The 25,436-nt window shown below is 33.7% G+C and overlaps 1 protein-coding gene across 2 annotated transcripts in view; it reads right to left on the bottom strand.

Moving 5' to 3' along the window:
• Nucleotides 1-25,436, bottom strand: part of Myo31DF (Unconventional myosin ID) — a 125,265-nt gene that overhangs the window by 82,234 nt on the left and 17,595 nt on the right. For both annotated transcript variants that reach the window (XM_069824855.1, XM_069824846.1), the window contains exons 3-7: nt 24,861-25,056; nt 22,515-22,734; nt 12,514-12,729; nt 5,074-5,277; nt 2,511-2,712 (exon numbers count right to left, since the gene is read on the bottom strand). In XM_069824855.1, coding sequence (XP_069680956.1) covers nt 2,511-2,712; nt 5,074-5,277; nt 12,514-12,729; nt 22,515-22,734; nt 24,861-25,056 — 1,038 coding nt within the window. The remainder of the gene's footprint in view (nt 1-2,510; nt 2,713-5,073; nt 5,278-12,513; nt 12,730-22,514; nt 22,735-24,860; nt 25,057-25,436) is intronic.

Below are 25,436 nucleotides of genomic sequence, written 5' to 3' on the forward strand. Positions count from 1 at the left end.
GGAGACTGTTAAAAAATAGTGATAAATACGGGAGATTCCAGGAAATACAAGAGAGTTGACAACCCTACCAGCGGCTAACAGGAGCTTGTTACCTAGTATTTCTGCAAGATATACTTCCAGGTTTACTAGAAAATGTATCTCTAAGAACAAGGAAAATGATGTTGTTCTTACAAGATGGTGCCCCATAGGATATTACACAGAATGTTCGTAACCAACTTATCATAGTTTTCTATAAATGCTATAGAACTGTCAGATAGTTTGTTAGCTTGCCACTTTAATTCCCTCAATTTTTTTCTAGAGGAATATGAACAAATAGTTCAACTTTTGTTGATATCGTACAAAATTTTGTCCAATATTCTTTTGAGAAGATTAACTCAATATGTAGATGAAATTATTGGAGATCATCAGTGCGGTTTTAGGTGTAATAGATCTACTATTGATCAGATTTTTGTATTTGACAGATATTGGAGAAAAAATGGGAGTATAATGGTACAGTACATCAATTATTCATAGATTTCAAAAAGGCATATAACTTGATTAAGACAGAAGTTTTATATAACATTCTTATTGAATTTGGTATTCCCAAGAAACTAGTTTGATTAATTAAAATATGTCTCAATGAAACTTACAGAAGAGTCTGTATAGGCCAGCTTCTCCAATTCACTGCGGGCTAAAGCAAGGAGATGCACTATCACCTTTACTTTTTAACTTCACTCTAGAATATGTCATTAGGAAAGTTCAAGATAACAGAGAGGTTTTGGAATTGAATGGGTTACATCAGCTTCTTGTGTATGCGGATGACGTGAATATGTTAGGAGAAAATCCACAAATGATTAGGGAAAATACGGAAATTTTACTTGAAGCAAATAAAGCGAAGTAAACCCCGAAAAGACAAAGTATATGTGACCAAAATATTGTACGAAATGGAAATATAAAAATCGGAGATTTATCCTTCAAAGAGGTGGAAAAATTCAAATATCTTAGTGCAACAGTAACAAATATAAATGACACTTGGAAGGAAATTAAACGCAGAATAAATATGGGAAATGCCTGTTATTATTCGGTTGAGAACTTTTTGAGATCTACTCTGCTGTCAAAAAATGTAAAAGTTAGAATTTATAAAACAGGTATATTACCGGTTGTTCTGTATGGTTGTGAAACTTGGACTCTCACTTTGAGAGAAGAACAGAGATTAAGGGTGTTTGAGAATAAGGTTTAGGAACATATTTGGGGCTAAGAGGGATGAAGTTACAGGAGAATGGAGAAAGTTACACAAAGCAGAACTGCACGCATTGTATTCTTCACCTGACATAATTAGAAACATTAAACCCACATGAATAATTTCAAGGGAAAAATTGTTCCGGGGCCAGGTATCGATCCCGGGACCTCTGGTTGAACGTACCAGCGCTCTGCCAACTGAGCTACCCAGCCCCAGAACAATTTTTCCCTTGAAATTATTCAAATCTGCTTTACAGGGAGCTTCACCTGAAAGATTAGATTTGCATTAAATCCACATGTTTGAGATGGGCAGGGCATGTAGCACATATAGGCGAATCCAGAAATGCATTATTAAACTGGATTTGGGGGAGGTGGGATATGATGATAGAGACTGGATTAATCTTACACAGGATAGGGACCAATGGTAAGCTTATGTGAGGGCTGTACTGAACCTGCGGGTTCCTTAAAAGCCATTTGTAAGTAAGTAAGTGAAGATGTATGCAGGTACTGATATTTGTATTGTGCAGCACTGCTACATGATGTATTATTTTTATCTAAAAACTCTCAACATATCGCAATAAATTATTGGTTGTAATAAAAACACTATTAGACAAAATTTGCTTGTAATAACCTGATCTGTAAACATGTGAATTAATGCACTTCCTTCCTAGTATATGTCCCTAGATGATTAGACAATGTAATGTCTAATAAAATATAACATTTTAACATAATGCACTTTTATAGACAATAAAAAACATGTTCCCACATTATAACAGCTTTCGCCTCACATGGCTGTTATCTAACTCTTGACACTAGTGCTCTCTATTTAACAAGTATAGCAATGTAAGGATGACACACCACCCAATCATAATCATCATCAATATGCTTTTAAGCACAAGGTATGTTATTTTTTTAAATTGAAAGAACATGGACTTCATCATAAGATGACATAAAAGATTTTTCTCTTTGCCAAAACTTCTATGATACTTCAAGTGACTAATTAGTCTGTTAAAAAATGAATATCATGTGTTCTTTTGCTACTGGTTAAAAAAGAGACTACAATATGATGTCGAGCATTCTCTTCTTTTCCGTGCTGTGATAATGGAAGCATGGAGCTCTCTCTTCTTACCATATACAGGCTTGTAGGTCTATACATTTTCATATGTTACTGTCAAGTTATATATTTGGTTAAATATGGAACAGATGTAATACTAGTTATTCTAGTAACGACAGGAGAAACAGAATATAACATTAAGATTTCTGAATTGTTACCGGGCAGTACTGCTACTTACCAATGAAAAGTTGCTGCAGCTTCTCATTGCAGTAATTTATACAAAATTGTTCAAAACTGTTAGCATCAAATATTTCAAAGCCATAAATGTCTAGAACACCAATTACAGTTCCCATATATGATTTCTTTCCTATTTCACCTTGAACATATAGGGCTGAATTGACTTTCTCAACAATCCACGTAAACAGTCTGTCATAAACAGCCTGGAATATAAATTAACAAGTAAATAAAAAACATAACACAATTAAATAACAGATTCGTAAACACACACAAGACGAATGAATGAATAAATATACATATATAGGGAGTTTCAGAATTCAATCGAAGAAATTTAAGGGGTGTGGAGGAGTAGTACGTTAAGTATTTTGAAATATGGAACTACGAGTCTGTGTGTTCAAACTTGTACATAATGGCATAAAATATTTTTTGGGCCAGTACGTCACTGATTGAACCTGTACGTGGCATAGCGATACATTTGGAAATGTGTCAGATACAATATTGCTATGTCTCTGTGGCACAATTGGTAAACATTGTAGATGGAGTCTGTCAGAGGATAACATCGAAAGTTACAACTTCAGCAGTTACTTTTTATTTTTAATTGTATGTAACTTTAAACTAGTGTTGTAACATTAAAAGCAGCTCTAGTTATTTTTAATGTACGTAATAATGACAATAATTGTTTAGAATGGTGAATAAAGAATGTAGTTGAGAAATGCATATCCATTACTCTGGACAAGTCACAGTACGTTTTTCAATTAACTCGTAGCGTACATAAATTGTGCACACCAGTATTCTGTATAACAGAAAATATCTTCACAAAATGGATAAATGAGAAAAGAAAGAAATTTCCCTTTTTGTCTTCCTTGGAGGAGGAATTAAGCAATATTCAGGAATTATTGTGCAGTACAGTACAGTATGCATGTATACTATAACAAAGGAAAACAAATTGTTCTTTCACTACTCACTGTCAGTTGGAAAACAAATTACAGGAATTGTTCAAAGTAACGATCTCTGTCTTAAGTACAGTATTTTTCTGCAACAAATCAAGTACCTTTTCTTAAGTTTATTCATTATTCTGGCTTAACTATTAAGAAACTACGTAAAACGAATTTCATACAACTTAAACATTAAAATGATACAAAAATGCACCGAAAATAATAATACAGAACACAAAAAGGTCATGCATTCGTCACATTTGCAACCAAACACCAATGCATTTCTAATACCTGAGTTCCATAGGAGTCCAATTCAACTGACTTGATCTCAAGTGAATTGTACTCAATCAATGGGTACAGTATACTCTTGGCGAAAGCAATATAAATAAATATTATATTACGTAATTTGGTGGTTCAGAAAAGAAAGAATTCAGATATCGAATCAACAAAGGAAGATGCATTAGGATGAAAAGAACTACCACGGTCAGACAAGAACATACTACCTTTTGGTTTGAGATCTGACACGTTGTCCATTACACCAGAGCCTCATGTCGATAATTCCATTCTAAATAGATACAATAACGAAAACAATGAGGGTGAAAGAAGCAGTGCAGTTACACGCTGTCTCATTATTTATCGGCAATTTTACAGATTCTGTGAAGACTAAATTTTGAAAATGCAGTTGATTAGTTCTTAACAGTTGGACTTCATGCAATCCCTAATAAGGTCCGAAACCATCGCACACCATTCCACAATTCTATTTCATTTTAGTACTGGAATATGAGTATCAAATGTAAGCAACTTTAACTGATAACTCAGATATTTTTCGTCAGAGACAGATTCCTTACATGAAATTGCTTGTCTACAACCAGATAAATTTCTTCGGTTGAATTCTGGAACACCCTGTATATTTAAACTATAGTTAAATCTGTATAAATACGACTACAAGTTAATAAAAAATTGTTCATAAGATAAGTAGTTACTTAAAAGGATGTACGAGTATTTTATAAAGGACTACATTGGAACATAATAATACTTGCAGTGCAAATAAAACTAAGCACATATCGGTAATTCAGGGCATCTGCAAGAAGGGGGGCAGTAGGGCATCGGCTAATGAGAATTCACACTATTTACTTTTTAATATATTGCATAGAATTTTTTTAACATACTGTGTACACGACTATGGATATTTCCCAGGTGTGTTTCGTTACGATACATTGTGGGAAAGATAATCAACATGCTTAAAAATTACACCAAGAGTATCGAGGAAATGTTTTGCCTGTACTGAGATCCTTTAACATTTTATTTCTCATCACCTACAAAATTTATTGCACATACATGTTTTTGTGAATCCTTTAATTAAATATTCCAATAGGAATTTCGATTGTACCTTTCATTTAGATTTCTTCCATTATCTAGAACAAAAATTACTAAATGGAAAGATGTTACTTTTTTTATTGGTACAAAAATTTAGTAAGCACTTGCAGTAAAACAATTAGTGCTTCAATATTTTGAATCTTAACACTGAAATCTCTTCGGTGCATTTCTCGATTTTTCATCCGGTATAGCTACAGAACATACAAATTACAACTAAAAAATCAATATTTAATATACACTAATTCGTCTCACTTTGGCAAAGGCATCACGTCCATATTCTGCTTCTGGAAGAGTGTGTGTTTTCTGCATAATTTCACCGCGAGCTGCGATGACTCTCTCACTCAGTGCTTTACTCAGTTCTGCTGCTGTGACATTTAACATGGCTGCAGCTTTATTTACTACACCCAAGTCTTCTGGTAGAGTTACCTCCTCTTGACTTTTGAAAGTTATGTTTCCCTGTGTACATAAATACATAAAAAACATGAAAACTAGAGCAAATAAAAGTAATCTTAAAATATTGCTGGACCTAATACACACATAACTTGTAGACGATGTCCAGGAAAAATATAAATAGTAAGTATTAGTAAAATTACTTAATTTTTAGGTATAATAACTGTATTTCACTATTGTCATTTACCGGCATTATTATATTACTTCATCACCATATTATATTGGGGAAGTACAAAATCACAGCTTAATAAATACAAAGGAATGTCCTTATTTGTGAGAAAATCTATCGATAAGAATAACAGTACTTCGTGGTTAAACCATGGGCATCCTAAGTGAGAGGGACAATAATTTTCCAAAAAAAAAAAAATAATGATAATAATTCTGAGGAAAACTAATTTACTCAGTAAAACAGATGAAAAATACGTTTTGAATTGGAGGCACGCAGATTTGAATAGGATAGTGCATCCAAGCCTTGTTTTGTGGGATTTTACAAACTGCTTTAACAACTAGTGAAGCCATAGCATCACTCATTTGTGGTGATGTCATTAGACTACAACTGCCATTGGCAAATCTTGGAATGACAGGCTTATGATGGGATTGGAAACATGAGTAGAGTCAATAAAGGTGTTCAGTCTATCATAATAACATTGACACACAGTCCTTGGTTAGTTACATGCATTGCGGTGCTCAATGCTGTAACTTCGACATGAAGGAGAGCTGTAATTCATCTAGAACAGTAAAATGCGCTATGAAATGGGCTAATCAGTTGAGAATCCTATTTTCTAACATAAAAGTTAAATCTGTATTCACCCAGATCCATGAGGAAGCAGTTCATAAGCCTATATCAAACTGCTTTGTACCAAAGGTTACATAAAGGACATTCTGATATATGATTTTGTCTTCGATGCAGTGAGTAAACTGTCAGAAGAAGGTTACGAAGAAGTCGGTGATTTACTCAGTGTGTTTGGAAATAGAGTGACATATCTTGGTTTGTTGATATTCTTGAACTCTTCAACAAGTCTCCACAGGGAAAGAAAAATACTATGGCAGGTCTTACTACATCTGTTGAAACCACTGTTGATGATTTCAACGGACTTCAGTATAACGAAAAGCTTCAGTCTATTTTAAAAGATTGCAATGAAAAGATTAAGGATCTTGGTTTGGAACCGTTAACACAACCAAGGCATAAGAAGCCACCAAAAATTTGATGGAACAGCCTAAGTCAAATGCATATCAATCGTATGAAGAATACTATCAACAACAATACTTTGAAGTGGTCGACACAGATGTGCTGGGACTTCTAAATCAATATCGACTTTTCAATCAGCACGGTATAAACAAGTTCTTCCAGAAAATGTCTTGATAGAAAGGGATAATTAAGAGTGGAAATACAGATGTTCCAACAAAAGAACAAGGTTTCCTGCTTAAATGATTCTAGAAACTTTGAAATCATTGATGCAGTATAATAGCATGTCTAGTCATTGCAAATAAATAGCAGCTATTAAAATAGTAAATAGTAATTGTGAATTATCTTTATTTTAATCCGAAAATCGAATTCTAGTTTGGTGGTCCAAAAGAGAATCTAAAATGATAGCAAAATAAAAGTAAATCGGGGCAGAAAAATACTTACTGGTATATATTATATATTATGATTTCAATTAGGTGTAATGCAGAATTTAAAGTCTTAACTTCACAATAAGAGATATAAGCAAACTGTTGAAGAAATAAAGTTCGTTAAATTTATGATTACGGTATTTATACTCCTTTTGCATTTGTAAGTGTGGGCTTACTTATATTCTATGGTTTTCAAAAGGCACTGTTAATGATTTGTAACTCTTTGTTATCAAACACTGAACTAAACTGCATTCTTTATACTTTGCAGACACTGGCTTGTGATGATGATTTCCAACGACCCAGATCTTGGCAGTTACACCATTTTCCTTCTTGCTTCCCAGTATATGCTTGTTATACCTTGTGCATTTTGTCTTTGTTTAGGACACAGCACTGAAATAAGTGTTCTGGATTCATTACAGTGTCTGTGACACTAACTTGTTAACTGTCATGTTATTAACAAACATACTATATAGGATATCAGCTAAAGCAGGGGTCATCAGCACAGAGCAAGCTTGGGCTAGTCTCTCTTACCCATGGAAAACGCAGTGCACTAGGGTGCACTCCGTAGCTGCTAGCAGGTATGCTCTCTATCTCTCCCTATTGCATGACAGTGCACACAGACAGCACCGCATACCCTTTGCACATTTCAGTGAGTGCTAACAACCACTGAGCTAAAGCTTCTAGGAAGTAAAGAGTTGGAGGCAATATAAGCTAGCACGTAAGTGACGTGCGGTCACTTCAGTCGAGGAAAGACCATGCCCACTACATGTCACTTCATTCAGCAGCATAAAAAATGATTTCACTTCATTTGAGTTATTTTGTCAATATACCGGTACTCATATCGCAGGTCACATGTACATACTATATTCAACTGACTGAATAAGTTTTAATTTAAATAAAAATCTAATATAAATTAATGACTGTAAAACACTCCCTCTTAAATTGAACAAAGTACAGAGTTTAAGCTCGTAAAATTAAGATAATCCACATTACATATACATCACATAAAATTAATGTAGTATTTTACTTATTAAAATAAAAATACACTGCCATTGTTATTTCGTTTTCTTCCTATCTACATTTTTAATGTATAGTTTTACAGATTCCCAAAGGATGAGATACATTGTAATTTGTAAGTATATAAGAATTTGCTTTTTTACATAAGCAAAAAATTTTGTGGACAAAGCACCTTCAGCAAGAAATATATTCAATTCAGATATCAGTTTAATGTCATGAAAACACTTTACATATCACCAGTAAATTTAATGGCGGTCCTGTCACAGCTATGTTTTCCAAGGAGTTGTCTTAAAAATTTGTTTGCTATAAAACATATACTATTTATCTTAACTAGTTCTTATTTTTTAATATTAAAAATTACACCTTTTACCTTACATATTTAGTCTTTATTACCATGAATTTGCTTACTACTCAACTTTCTCCTTTCATTTTTTCTTTATTATTTATAATATACATATAAAGAGAATAACTTCACTGTTAACTCTTGAGCTTTAGAAACTACATAGGCTACCTAATATAAATATTTTCCCAATTTCTTCAAGTTTCTTTCTTTCAGTAACCTACATAATTTCCTATATGCTACTCATAAATTTAATATATTCCTTATCCTATCATTTTCAGAACAAGATCATAATACACAGCCTTCAAAAAGACGTTCATTCATGAGTGTGTGGCAGCTAAAAGCAAGCGTCTGCCGACAGAGTTGAGCGCTTGGATTGCTCATGCAAATTACAATTACAATAACCACCTTTCTGCGACCATTTGAAATCAGACTTATATTTATAAGCACTATTCTTACCACACTAACTTGGGAGATTAAACGATGAAGGAGAAGTGGAGCGGAGAAAAAATTCTCTCCAGCATCGGGATTTGAACCTGGGTTTTCAGCTCTACATGCTGATGCTTTATCCACTAAGCCACACCGGATTCCCATCCCAGTGTTGGATCGAATCGTCTCAGTTTAAGTTCCACCTCTTTGGTTCCCTCTAGTGGCCTGCCCTCTGCACTACATCATAGATGTCTGTAAACGTAGGACAATGTCCACATATGTGCGGAGGTGCACTCGTTATGAGTGACTGATTGGCTGGGATCCGACGGAATAAGTGCCGTCTTAAATCACAAAGTGATTTATGCACATCATATATATTATTTAATGTACCGAAGTACATATGATGTTTCCATGCAGATATTCTGTGTCATCGTATGATGAAAGAGTAGTGGAATGGAGAAAAATTCTCTCCGGCACCGGGATTTGAACCCGGGTTTTCAGCTCTATGTGCTGATGCTTTATACACTAAGCCACACTGGATTCCCATCCCGGTATCGGACAGAATCGTCTCCACTCCACTACTCTTATCTATGACGTAGTGCAGAGAGCAGGCCACTAGAGGGAATCAAAGAGGTGGAACTTAAACTGAGACGATTCGATCCGGCACCGGGATGGGAATCCAGTGTTGCTTAGTGAATAAAGCATCAGCACGTAGAGCTGAAAACCCGGGTTCAAATCCTGGTGCCGGAGAGAATTTTTCTCCGTTCCACTACTCTTTCATCGTACGATGACACAGAATATCTGCATGGAAACATCATATGTACTTTGGTACATTAAATAATATATTTGAGAGATCAAGTTCTTAAGTTTGCAAGTTAGTCATGAAAAACTCCATATATATGTCCTTTAATGTAAATCTAATATCAGATTTACCAGATACTACAGTATCTTGAAACAATATTGTAGACTTTAAAGAGTTTGACCACCGTCTCAGTATGTTAAACAATTAATGCTATGTTGATGTCAGTAGTGATGTATGTTAACATTTATGAAACTTCGGAAAGAATTCATTATACGAGTAGTAGTAGTAGGGTTTAAAAAGGGCGCGTCAGCATCTATGGCTATTTGCGCCCTTATCTAAAATTCTTTACACAACAGAAACTATACAATAATCAGAATGCTTAAAGAACTAAAAAAAAACGTTGTCACGATTAAAACGAGGTACACAAATGCATTTTCAACATTCATTATACGATATTTCCCACTCCTATGATAGTCAATCGAACGTGCTGCAATTTTTTTTAATTGACAGCTCAAAGTCTAAGGAAAACATAGAAAAAAATTCGAAATGAATATATTTTTTGAAAAGTAAGAAAAGATCTGTTCAGAATAGACATTTACGCCTTCAAAAGTTGATAAGCAGTAAACTTTTTTTGTTTTTCGTGTTGGGAGGGAGGGGGTTCAAATCGAGAGAAACATTGAGAAAGAATGGAAATTACTTTTAAAAGTGGTTGCTACTCATACTCTTTACTGGTTTCCAAGTTATACTAAGTTAAACAAAGGAGTGTTTTCATTTGGCGAAGTAGTCACGAATCTGGTTTCCGAGTATACTAAGTTAAACAAAGGAGTGTTTTCGTTTGGCGAAGTAGTCAAGAATCAACCTTTTTATCTGTTGGAATTTCAACAAAAAATACTTTCCTGAGTCTTCTTATACTTCGGCCTCGATAATTTATCAATCTTGAGCTGTTGTTAGTAGATAAGTATCATCCACAGTGGTAACTCTCAAACGAAATGCTATGTTTTAACACTGAATTAAACCTATGGTAAACTTCATTCGCATTAACATTATTCAGCTAGAGACAGCAGGTTCTGCTATTAAAATAACGTAAGGTGAATGACTCTGAGTGACTCTTTCATCAATGACGTCAACATGATGTTAGACATTTAGTGTGTATTGAGGGTGCGAAAACACTCTATTTTGTAAATCTAGCTTTCTTTAATTTTGTATCCAGTCACCATAAGTAACATTTAACACAATATTAGTAGCTTAGAGTTCATCTGGTACATTAACAAATCTCGTGCTGGCAAGTATTTATCTGTATAACCTATTTTGAAACATTGTAAACTTTTACTTATCCAATGGCACCAATAAACTCCATGACATTTGCATGTGACTCAGTGTCACTTTCTCATTATACGAAGTATAAAGATAAAATAGTTTGATGCTGCAAAGAAATCTATTTTTAGAATTTCGCGGAAGTATACTTTTCCAGCATCCCTGATATTGAAGAAGTAAGTGGCTTTGGGCATGTCATCTGTCTGTATACAGTTATTTATCTTACACTACTGAACAGATATTATTTATACTCAGTGTTAGTAAGTCAGTTTATCTTTAAATTACGCACATGAAATACAAAGTACAGTACACAGCTGTCGAATAATGGTTAGCGCGTCTGATCGCAAAACCAGGTGACCTGGGTTCGAATCTTGGTTGGGGCAAGTTACCTAACAGGTGTTTTCCGGGATTTTCTCTCAACCCAATAAGAGCAAATACTGGGTAACTTTCGGTGCTGGAGCCTGGACTCATTTCACTGGTATTATCATCTTCAGCATTCAGACACTAAATAATCTGAGATGTTGATACAGCATCATAAAATGACCCATACAAAGTACAGCAGCGTTCATAGGGCATTTTTAAACTCACAGCGTAGTGAACAACTACCATTTATTTGTTTCTCTCATTGGCAAATACAAAAGAAAGGAATGCCATTTACCTATCAATGAAGATGATCTCTGGCAAACGACTGTCACACCACACATATTTTTCCAAGCAATGTTGGAAGTTGTACATTACTCTCTTCGTATATCATCAGGAATAGTGGTGACTGGAGCTTCGATATGTTCTTCAATTCAAAGATGGTGATAGGACATGTTTGGAAGACTTCTTACTTAAGATACTCCCAAACCACATAAGAAGAAGTCAGCAGATGTCAGATCTGGGGACCTGGATGGCCAAGGTATGCTACAGTAACGAGAAATAACTTTCTGTGAAAAGGTCGCACCATCCTTTCACTCGTCCTAGTTTTTGATTACAGGCAGATGAAGTGTTTCTAAAGGAACTAAACCACCTTGCAATGGCGCAAGCATCCAGTAATCTTCCATGGCGACACAAGTTGAAGTGTCATCTGAATACACGCTGTGTAGCAATTTAAGGAATCGTATTTAAACTGGAACTTTACTTGAAAGCACGTTGCTCTGCAGTGCATACTTCCCTGCCAAACAAAATGACAACTCATTGACAAATCAATGCTGTCGTCTGATGCAAGTTGATGCATTATAACACCATATGACATGAATCAAACCAAGCTATGAATGCTGCCGCGCCTTGTATAACAATGCTAAGTAAAAAATTTAAATGATCTTATTTCAAATCAAAAACATATAAGGGCGACTTAATCAAAATAAAATGTAACAATTTTCTTTAATGATACATTTACATTAAAACCTGGATTAAATGGGATCTCCATTAAACGGAACTTGTTTTTCCTTCTCCAATTTGATCTTTGCTACTCAGGCTACTGAAGGCAAGGCATCAAAGGCCTCGAAACACGAAGAGCTCTGTTTTATCAATAATGTACTTTTATATAACAGATTTTAATATAAGTATAAAAGATTCATTGTACGTGTTCAAACAATTGTTTTAATATTTTAACAAAAAAAAAATTTGAATGTAAATAAACATAAATTGTTACAAGTATCTTGAATACTGTAGAAATTACACTTGACCTTCAAGATTACAAGAAGCATGTGCCATCTTCATAACACTTATTTGTTGTACTTACCAAATGAAGAATGGCAGCTACAATCCTCCATACTGTATCTATTTCTTCACTTGAGAAACCGAGTGTTCTAAAAGCTGAATTTGTGGCCTTATGATCTGCACTATCATTAATGGTATTAACTTTCGATGCCTTTCCTTGCATTGTGTAGAAGTATGCATCAGGATCGCGAGTTAAATGCAAATTCTTCAGTTCAGATTCACTGGATCCTCTCAGAAGCTGTGAAAATCAAGCAATACATAATTAAGGCAAAGAAAAAGATTTTTGATTCATTTTTTATTGGTTACTTAAGGATGCTGTGTCAACTACGAAGCTATCTAGTATTGGTGGAATTAGTAACAGCGAGGTGATATTTTGACAAGCTGGATTTGAGGATGATTCATCATGGGATTTTCTGATATTCGTCTTACAGTTAAAGAAAGCCTCGAAAAAGAAAAGCCAAGCAGGTACAGTAATTAGTCCAAGAGTGTTTCGAACCCATGCCTAAGTGCAGCTACAGAGCATGAATCTTACTTGAAGATTCAATTCCATCTCCTACTACTTCCTTAGAATATGTTAATCTTTCTCTTCCTCACTGATCCCGCACATTTCTTCTATCATTTAGTCTTTATCGCAATACTACTTTGAAACGGTGGCATAACTACAGGAAGCAAGTGGAGCAGTCTGTGCCAGGTGCAAGCTTAGTGGAGGCAGGGAGTTTTCCAAACTGATATTAATATACAATCAAGTGGCCACCAGCTTTCTGGATGTTTTCATAGAATGTTTAATTTTTTTCACACAAACTGACTACTGAATGAGCTGAAAAGTCTTTCTCTAAACTTAAGATAATAAAGCACTACCTAACGAGCAGTATGTCCCAACATCACGTGAGTAGTTTAGCAGCTACTATTAATTGAAAGATCTAGAGTTCGTAAATTCGACTTGACCCGTATGTTTGACAAATTTGCAAGTAAGAAAGCAAGGGAAAAGGAAACTTAAGTAAAATTACACTGACAACTTTTATTGTATTAACATTTTAAATTTTTAGTAGCCAATTATACAGTCATAATAAAATTAATATAATTAATTAGACTATAAGAAGAAAAGAAGATACAGATTTTAATGATGAAGTCTTTGAAGTGAATAAAATATTTTACTACAAGTAATGCAATGTTGTTCCTCTTCTAATAAAATAAAATAATCAATACAATCCTTTTTTTCATTTTACCAAATCACTTAAAACTTAAAATATAACAAGCAATAAAAATACCCATATAGGTGAAAATATTAATATAGACACTTTATCTTGGAGAGTGTGGGGGTAGCAGGAAAGATGGAAAAAGTTATGGCTTTAAGGGGGTGTAGGATAGAAAATTGCTCCAGGGCACTAAATGTTTAGTTACACCACTGCTTTGAATAGTCTGTTTTCATGCATTATTCACATACAGGGTGAGTTTTAAGTCCACCAACAAACTTCAGGGGGTGATTCCTGACTCAAAATGGAGCACAAAAGTTCATATCACCTTATGTCCGGAAATGCATAGTTTCCACGGTAGATGGCACTGATGACATTCTCGTAACTTGCAGTGTGCGTTTTGTGTGTTGCAGATAGTGTGATTTAAGCAACGTAGAAGCACAATGGTCCAGTATTCATTCCAGAAACAAGCCGAGATGGTGTTCGTGTATGGCCAAGCAAGTGGAACGGTCGAGAGGCAGCACGGATGTACTGAGCCACGTACCCTGACAGACAGCACCACCCACATCACACAACATTTGGAGCCATTTTTCGGCGTTTGTGTGAGCATGGGTCCTTTGAGACAGACGAATGTGCAGGGCGGCCGCGGACTGTGTGTTGTGGGAGTGCTGTCTGTCAGGATACGTGGCTCGGTACATCCGTGTTGCCTCTGGACCGTTTCCACCTGCTTGGCCCTACATGAACACCATCTCGGCTTTTTTCTGGAATTAATACCGGACTATTGTGCTTCTACGTTGCTTAATTCACACAATCTGCAACACACAAAACGCACACTGCAAGTTATGAGAGAATGTCGTCAGTGCCATCTACTATGGAAACTATGAATTTCTGGACACAAGGTGATATGAACTTTTGTGCTCCATTTTCAGTCAGGAATCACCCCCTGAAGTTTGTCGGTGGACTTAAAACTCACCCTGTATAGATAATATTTGCGAAGAGTAAAATAATGTTAGAAATAACAAAATGAAATTATCAGATTATCTAGTGGAAGTAAACTTAAGAGAAAAATATCTCACAAATCTCATTAGGCTATCTCAAACTTCTTTTTTTTTCTTCTGCTTACAATCTACACATTTATTACCGTAAAATTGTAAAGCTCTGCATGGCATGAAACTTTAGGTTTCAATTTGAAACTTTTTAATGAATTAATCACTTTATCTGTTGTAAGTCAGTTCATTTAATTTATCTAAATCCACAAATACTTGAAAGAACTAATTTAATTTATTCTTACACTGTTTGTTACCCGTTACTCCTTTTTCTTTTTACTTTATATTTGCAGCATGCAAGTGTACTCAAACATAAATATTATAAAACAAATCATCTAATTATCTAAGTGCATCAGTTTTTGCTTATATAAATATTCAAGATAATTTCAAATATTAGTTCTCAGCAGTAAGTGTTGTATGCATGTCACGATTAAAAATTTAAGATAATATTTGTAAACACCATGAAGAAATGAGTTGAAGTTACGATTTTTTCAAATTACTGGTGCTATGAGCTTTTCGTGTGGACAGAATCACATTCTGATCGCTTTACATCGAGGTAAAGGATTGCTGATAGTGCTGATACTAATTTCATGGGACTCTTAAAATCTCTTACGAATTGTTCTGGAAGCTATGTAACAGAGCAAATATAAATAATATACAGTCCACTTCCGATAATTCACGCTAATTAATGCACGAACTTCCACGAAATATCGAAAGTCGGGAATTATCCACAAAATTCGTTATTATTATTATTATTATTATTATTATTATTATTATTATTATTATTATTATTATTATTATTATTATTTAGAGTCCAGTTATAGTTACTCTAACAGATTTAATTATTAAAATAAATTTCAAAATCAAATGCAAAATCTGAAACAGTGCAAAACATTTTGAAACACTGACGAAATTTTCCACACTATAGGCTTGTACATTGAACCAAAGTCAGTCTTGACTCAACATTCTGCAATTACATTATGCTATGGACGTTATGCTTACATATTACAAGACGTGAATTCTGCTATATGCAAAGCACAATATATACTACAGTCGGCAACACTGGTCGAAATATGTTCGAGTGGGGAGGGAGAGAAGAGAAGTTTGAGAGGAAAGAGAAAGCATAAATAGAGTAAAAATGGAAATGACGTTATTTTGTAAAATAAATAAATAAATAAATAAATAAATAAAAAGCAGATCGCTAATTAGCTGCAAAGTGAATTATCTGGAGTAGACAGATATCCTCTTTCAGATTCTCTTTTCTTCCATTATGTTTTAATAGAGTGACAGAGATCATTAACCAAGAATGCAGCATTGTACTTAAAATAATATTATTGTAAAAATACGTGAAGGATTTTAAGGAACATAGCACATCAGTTTAATAAACAACAGTAAACATGATACGACTACGTGCATTTTGATTCGTAAGCCAATAACATCTTCAGCTGAATTGTAACAGAATTTAATGGCTAAAGTAGAAATCGTCCATGATTATGATGATGATGATGATGATGATGATGATAAAGAGGAAGAGGAGGAGAATTGGAGCAGAAGGAAAATGATGGTTATGACGATGACTTGCGAGAAGAATAAGTCACCCATGAATTTCTTTATCTGAAGAATATAAAGAAATCTCAATTCTTCTTTCTTGAAAATTAAGTATATTATCTGCGATTCCCCGCCAAGAAAGGAATAATAAAATAATTTTTTGTGTAATTCAAAGGTATGTGAAAATTTTGAGAATTTTCTATTTATGACAGTACACGCTAGCATACTTTTGGAAAATGACATGATAGTAATTTTAAAACTTATGCTGTAGTCTCGATGTGGGAAATGCAGCCAAAAATTTAAGTACTGAGTATATCCTATGCTGATGTAATACCTTAGAAATACAGACACAGAGAACTGGGTTCAAATAAACTGAACTCAGATGACACTAAGTGGGTAAATTACGGACTGTGAACTATCTGCCACTACTAGAGAAGACAAGTCTCTTAAAGCAATACCTGGAGTGAAGCTGGCCCCCATAGATTCCAAAGTATGATAGAACCTTCTCAGGACTTGCAGCCTGATTTTTAAATTAAATAAAAAACATAATAATGCTATACAAAACAAAACTGGCTTAAAATGTGGTAGTTTTCAACCAATCAACAATGGATGATATATTTAGTGAATTAGTAAAGATAGACAAGATAAACATGATAGTGCAGGGTGGAGATAAGTTGTACTGAGTAGAACAGTGGAAGATATAGGGAAGAGTTTGTAGTTCCTGCATGAGCACTGTAGTGCCTGTATGAGAGCAGCGTTGCTACGTTGTTACCTTATTTGTGTGAGTAGCAGCGGGAGCCACGCACAATGCAATGATTTTTTAATTATCTTCAGTTGGGGAGACAAAATTACAATTAACTATATGACAACAGAAAATGTTGGAAATGGCGGGAATGGGGAATTTTACTTATTACTCATGTGAATAAAAATTAAAACAAGATATTATCTCCCAGTGTGGCATATGCGCATTGGTATTAACAGAAGCAATGATTACAAAATTTTTTTCCATTCTATATGAATGTGAGAAATAAAAGATAATGAAAAAAATATGCAAAAATCTATGTTTGCAAACAATTACCATTTTATTATAGGACTTCGATGGTCTGACATTGTAGTCAGGATGCCCAATTAATACTTTACCGAAAAGCTTTGTATTGGATCAAGGGCATAGCGTGCATGGATGCGGGTGATGTATTGCATCCCCTGAATTTTTCTGAACAAAAAATATATTTATCGTTATTTACTGGTACTTTATTTTGTGTTACACACAATAATTATTATTTTAAGATTACTTTAAAATTTTAAATGTTGCTGCTACAGCAATGGAAATATATTACACGAAGTAACATAGGTGCTCGTCTGTGCCAATTTATTAATGGCAAGTTCTTACTCCCAAGAAATGTGACTGTATGTCGCATCGGTAGGAGTATGTGAGAACAAGGCAACATTCAACTGCTGAGTGGAAGAACGTCACTGTGCTGATTATGCATAACCGTCCTGCGCCTGCATGACAAAATGTGACAGTGTCCGTCACATCAGTTGAGCAATATGAAAACAGGCAAATGCTGAGTGGAAGAACGTCACTTATATCATTACCAAGGGATGTGATCTAGGTTTCGCATTTGGCGACGTGCGTATGCTTATATTCAATTTTTCTGTGTGTTTTATAACTTTGCTGCATGACATATTTTGTTATTGCTAACAGTAATGCTTTTAAAAATTATTTGTGAGAGCTGTGCTTTATTTATAGTGCTTTTTAAGATAACCTACAACATTCTGTATAAATGTAGGCCCTAAATGTGTAATTTTGCCACAACTTTCAAGAGACAGAATAACCTATGTGATTTAAAAATCACATCTGCAGGTAAGTTTGCCGAATCGGAAACTTCTGTGTTGTTAATGATGATAAAACTGGCTGTAAACGTATACAGATGAGTAAACTTTTTTGTGCCTTTGTTTATTATTTTCTCGTGAAAAATCTGTGTGGAATGATGCAGATTATAGTAATTTAAATAATATTTACAGACCCAGGAAACGACACAAAGACTCTGCAAGTCACAACAAGTGTGGGAAAACAACTGCATTTCTTTGTCAAAACCCTAAGTATTGAATTTGATTTAAGTGACCAGTATAGGCTTTCTATTAAAAGGCATAGCGAACTTGTTCGACAGAACAGAACAATTCTTGGCCATTCTATATGGTTCTTGGAAAATTAGGTCTTGCATTAGAGAGCATGACGAGAGTAAATCCCCAAAGAATAAAGGCAATTTTTTTAATGAGATTGCAAGGCACGACAGTTTACTGAAAACATACTTAGAATATTGCATTATGTTTCGTTTCATTTCACCTTCAATTCATAAGTTTCAGAGTAACTTGATATTTTCAGTGGCGAAGTCATGGATAATAAAATTAGGAAAGAGGATTGTAAAGCACTGTTCGTAGCTTTAATTGTGGATGAGAGCTCTGACATAGCATGAAATCGCAGTTATCTTCAATTCTGTGATATATAACAGAAGATGGCGACATTGAAGGAGTTTAAAAAGGAACAGACGTCAGCATGGATAGTCTCCACTTGAACATGGTCTCGAAGTCATTAACGATTCTGATTGCAATGATAAAGTTATTGTTCAAACCTACGATGGAGCAGATGTGATGGCGGGAGAACATAATGATTTCCATACAAAATTTCGCAGCCACTGTAAGTCAGCGATTCTTGTGTACGCTATGTGTACAAATTTATTAAACCTCGTCTTAACTCAGTGTGCCAATTTTATGAAACAAGTAACAGTGATCTTCACTAATCTTGCTGGATTTTCGAGTTTTCTTTTCTCTAAATCATCAAAGTTGGAATGCTTATTTGAATCAATAATGGATAATGAAGATTGTGAATGGGACCACAAAACTGTCGTTTGTGCACAAAGGCTGTTAAATTTAATGAAGGATTTAAATTTTATTTTCTGCTAATATTATTTGCTGCAATATCCCCACACTCTGATATTCTGTTTCAAAAGCAACAGATGTTGCAAGCAAGAATGAGAAATTACTTTCAAGAATTTTGGGAACGGATGGATGATTTTGCTGCTGAAAATTATCCTCAATCTGAAAGATCACAGCTGAATGCAATCCCTGGAAAAGATAAGAAAATTGTGTATAGGCAATTGTTCAATGAAATCCTGCACTTTATCAGAATTGATATTATTAAAAAATTTTCTGAAAATTCCAAATTGAAACTTTTGAGTTGCCTGATCATACACAATTTACCACCTTTGCAAATTCGCTCCCTGAAGAAATACTGTTAAACCTAAAAGAAAACTATGAAGTTTATTTTGATTTACTGTATTATCAACAGTGTAGTCAGTCTCGTTCTATGCACTTTCGTCTTTCGTGTTTTATGTAAATATGGCCAGGCTTTGGCCCGGTAAATTCCTTACAACTTATGCTACTGGGAAATTATAAAGAAAATTTGAAAATTCAACTCAAACATTCATCAATAAGCAGCTATTTCCAGGAACGCAACTCTCGCATATAACGAAAGCATATTACTGTATTTTAATCATTTAAAAAATCGCATCCCTAGTCAAAATGTCACACGACACCACTGTATTTGATGTATCTTTTTTGCATGCATCAGTACTTGTAATGTCAAGCAGTGTTGTCACACTTTCGTTCCAAGCATAATTCCTGGTTACAATTATTTTTGTACCGACATTAATACATTGATTTCTATTATCACCATCCATGGTGAATACATTTTAAACTATAAGATTACTTTTAATTAAGAGTGAAATTAAAATTACTAACTTTCTTGTCGTCATCAATCAACTTCAGATACAACAACAATGGTTTTTATTCAACATGGAGTAGATATGAGGACATCAATTACAACTGAAGATTAGACATACAAAAGGATGTAAGTGCCAAACAGACAAACCGCAGAAAACAGGGCTTTCTTGTGCAAGTAGTATTTATTGCTACATACAATATAAAATAATGCATATTATTGATGTAGCGCATACCTGTTTGAGCAAGCTCGTGTTCGGGGGCAGTTCCTGTATATACCTAACTATTTTGTACTAAATGGAACATAACAAAGTTTCAGTAAAATTACAAAAGCAATACAATACAATTATTATAAAACTGGGAAGATAAAGTACAGAATCAAGTCAAGAAAAGAACATAAGTTGGAATGAATAAATAGTAACGTAATATCAAACATTTTTCACATGTATGGGAGAAGCTAGGCTCTAAATAAAATTATAATGGGACATAATTTTTCCCAGTGAACTGAGCTAGTGACATACATTCTATACCATTTCTGGTTCGATTTTTATAAAGATAGGGTTAGAATTTAGGTCACTTGTAAGGAACTGGATTCAATAATATGTCCAGTCCTCAATTCCTACACATCATTGGTAGACAAAGGCCTATGTTATTGTTTCTTATGATTGGAGCGGCATCTAAGAAGGCCTAATCAATAAACAAACTCTTATCTTATCTCTTCAAAAGAAAGTACCATCTTTGACACAGGGTGGGTATTAACTGCATACGGCTTCTAAAACTGACAAGAAGCTTTGGGAAACGATTTATTAGCCATTCTATACCATTTCTGGTTTGATTTTTATAAAGATATGGTTAGAATTTAGGTCACTTGTAAGGAACTGGATTCAATAAAATGTTTAGTCAGGAAAAAAAAGTGAAGACAAGAATGATTACATGTTGTGCCTATAAAAGAATGTTTTGCGCTTGTTCTAGGAAAGAAAGAAAGAAGGACAAAAATAAAAATGTATCTACTTCATAGCCAATTAACCAATTGAAATAGCCAACAGCAGCTGCTTTCGCAACAGCTTGTCACCTTTATCACTTAAAAAGTACTTAGCAAGGACAGAAAGTGCGATAAAGAAGTTGTTTCAAGTTGAAAGTGGAGTGTTATCACATAGTCTAGTAGCTAGCCAGACAAGTCAGTGTCATATACAGTGGTATATGAATGTGCAGTAATTTTCCTCACTTAGCAGTACCTCTATAGTAAATACACCTAACTTTATTACAGCAGTCGAAAATGGCATAGCAACTATCATCTATCAGAAACAATCACTCTCATATTCTGCATATCAATCGAAAGTGTATCTGAATCAGTTTATAATAAGTGACATCATTTCTCCGATAAAAAGTACAATCTTGAAAGATAACATATTTATATAAGATATCTCTTAAAATAGTACAAAATCCAAGTATGTACTTACTCTGTGCGAAAAAAGAAGCAGATCTATATGGAACCTGATTGTATTTTATTATTTATTCAATTCTAAGAAACAACATTATATGAAATTAAAATCCCTCTACCCTCCAAAGATAAATGATGTTTTAGGACAAAACCAATTTTCGGCATTTCTGTCTCTTGCTTCTCTAGCCTTCCTGTCTACAGTTCTCTTAGAACCAAATACTTCAAAAGAAAAGAAATACGAAGGAGCTGAAATTTAATAATGATTAAAATACAGACATCGATACTCAAAGCTGTATTACAGAATGTTATGATTTATGGAAAGAGTATCCTGTCATAACACACTAACTTATTATGCATGAGACTTCAGATTGAATATCCCACTTTGATTGCCATAACATGTTTTATTTAAATTTTCCTCTTATTTGCCAGGAAATAACGATAACACAAATTTCCTCCAGACTATCCATTTTATCACTGTCATAATTTTATCTTATCAATGCCAATAATCTACACAACTGTTCATGATGTAAGTAAATAAGTATGTAAACAAAAAAATACATTTTTCTCAATTCGTATTATTTTACAGTTTTAATCTTCAGTAATAAATATGAAGATTGAATGTAAAATTGAATAATACAACAAATTCACATATTAAGAATTGAATAAAACAGACTGGCAGAGAAAATGTTAAAACTGGAACATTTCTTAAATTTAATGATACTTTAATATTATCACTTATATAGATAGTACAGTCATAATCAACGAACACTTATTTAATAGAGCAATTCTCCATCCCCACTACACAATAAACTCTTATTTTAAAATTATTAGCCTATATTAAATGCAAAATTGCATGACAGTAAAACAAATACAGCAGATTTGTCTCCACATGTTCAAAGGTACAACTCAAATTTTAAATGATGTTACTCATATGATTATTTGCGGTATCATTTAAAAATATATTCATTTTCTAGTCTGTAAAAAGGTAACAACATGCACAATAACATTTCTTTACCTGGTAAAATGAATGGAAATTCCTTTCTCCAAGCTGTTGTAAGATGACACGTGATTTCTCAAGTAAGTAATTATTGATGTGACCACCAATAGGATCACCTTTGAAATCAAAGTTAATGTCCATGTATTTCCCAAATCGTGATGAATTGTCATTGCGGTTTGTTTTAGCATTACCAAATGCTTCCAGAATTGCATTTGACTGGAGAAGAACGTTCTTCACTCTGTATAAATTGAGTACAATTTATTATTATTTGTTCAATACAAATGAAAACGACTCAGAAATTTCTCCATATTATACTAAACCTCTGCAACTAACCACTCAAATCGTATTGTTAAAATAAACATCCCTGATGGTATTGTTCAAATTAACATCCCTGATCCATTATTTACAGCTATAGTTAAAATTTACGAAGACAATTACATAAAAACGAAACTTAACTCAAAATTAACAGAATCAATACATATTAATAAAGGAGTTTGCCAAGGCTGCTCCATGTCCCCCACTTTATTGAAAATATACATGAACCAAATTATTACAAAATGGAAGCAACAAAATGTAAGTGATATAAAACTTTCAAGAGACAAGGAAATTCAAACAATTTTTTTTTTTTTGCAGACGACCAAGCTGTAATAGCAGCTTTAGAAGGTGAACTACAAATTTCCGCCCACAATTTCCAAGAGGTGATTACTCAACAAATCATCGAGGGAAGAGACCCAATTAGATGCAAAATTGTCATAAATGATACTAATATTGAACAACATAACTGTTTCAATTACCTCGGATGTCTAATATCATATGAAAATGAGAAATATATAATAAACAAAATATCAAAATTTCTTCAGATAACGGGATCATCAACAAAACATTCAGGCCAACCAAAGCACAATAACACACGAAATTGAAAATATATAACACCCTTGCCACACTGATACTCTTATATGGATGCGAAACCTGGACAATTAAACAAGCTGATACTTCAAGAATCATCACAATAAAGATGAGATTTTTAAGAAGAAAGCGAACTATATTTGGCAAGATTATAAAACCAATGAGGAAATTCTAACAGAACTCAGTGTCAAACCAAAATTCTTGCAGAACTCAAAGTCAAATCAGTCACTAACAAAATTAAAAAATACAGAGAAAATTGGATCCAACAAGTACAACACATGGAAAGAAACATGCTACCATTCCAAATTGTAAAGTATACACCACATGGAAGAAGAAACCAGGGCAGACTTCTCGACACTACTGTGATGACGATGATTAATTTTTATGCTGTTATAACTGGGAAAAAAATGTTGCTAATCACGTTAAGTATCATTCACGGTTACAGAATAGCATCATGAGCAAAAGATAGAACAAAAAGAAAATGAAGACATAAACATATACTTAACTGTGACAAAACCAAACTGTGTGATGTAACACATAATCGTAAATTTACAACAATGTCTTTACAAAAAAATAATGAACATTGTGAATAACTGGGTACTTTAAAAATGAAGAACCATGGTGACCCAAGTTCAATCACCATCTGGGTCATGAAGGAATTTGTGGTGGACAAAGCAGGCACAAAGAATTTTCTCAAGGGTTCTACCATTTCCCCTCACCATTTTCACCATCATTCCACTAATACTCCACAATTACCCTCACTCTGCAAGTCCCGAACCAGGCCTCCAGAATAAATTAATAAAATAAAGCAACTTTAAATTATAAACACGGAAAAAATTAACTGTACACATTGTCTCTGGCAACTCATAAATCTTACTCGCTTCCAGCATGACCTTCAGATATTTTCTGGTCAAAGTATGTCATTAAAAACTTAAAATAATTTACATTTTACATACTGTGCTATCATTATTTTCATATGCTTATGTATGTTATGTCACTGTTTTTTTTTGCTCCAATCAACAAAGAAAATGATTATTTAAATGTGATGTTCATGATGACTCAAGTGTGCACACACGATTTATGTTACATAAATGAAATGCTAGACTTAGTGCTAATTGATATTACATGAAACAAATTTAACTGAAACACAACAAATTATTTTTATGTACCATAATTCTTTTAGCAAAATGATAAAAAATAAAAATCTGAATAGCTGGTGTGTTCATTATACTTATTTCACGCAGTCTACTGAGAAGACAAATAGCTATTACATGCTCTCATTTTAGAACATATTTTCTTTGATATTACAGACAATATGTTGGCAATCATGTTTATAACAACGTGCAAATATCTAACAATTACAGAATTCATACACTGTAAAAGCTTCATATTTCGTACTTTAATTTATCACGTTCATGAATGTAAGAATTAATTATTATCTACAGTTGTAATTATTACCTCTCAATTTCTTGTCGCCCACCAACATTTGTAACAGCAGCAATGTATTTCATTATAATCTTTGAGGCTTCAGTTTTTCCACTCCCTGATTCTCCACTGATGACTATACATGTGTCACGACCTTGCTGCTTCATTTCCTTATGAGCAGCATCAGCAATAGCAAATATATGTGGTGGATTTTCAAATAATTCTCTACCTACACAAATATATTTTTTCATTAATTAATGAATTATTCTAAAGTACGAAAAGTAACACCAAAATAAATAAATAGATAGATAGATAAAGATAGACAGATAGATATAAATAAATAGACAAATAGATAAACAAATAGATGGATGGATGGAAGGACAGACAGATAGGTAAACTAATGAATAAATAAATAATAAATAGAAAATAATTAAATAAACAAATAAATAAACGAATTAATAATAAATAAGTAACAAGTAAATAAATACACACATCCAGACAAGAAACTGAACACAGAACTCAGCAAAGTATTAAAGTGCGTCTCTCAATACAATGTGATGAATTAAAAACACCTTTATACAGTTTCAAGAAGTGAACTGGGAAAGGTAG

The sequence above is a fragment of the Periplaneta americana genome, chromosome 1 (genome assembly GCF_040183065.1).
Source record: "Periplaneta americana isolate PAMFEO1 chromosome 1, P.americana_PAMFEO1_priV1, whole genome shotgun sequence".
NCBI lineage: Eukaryota > Metazoa > Arthropoda > Insecta > Blattodea > Blattidae > Periplaneta > Periplaneta americana.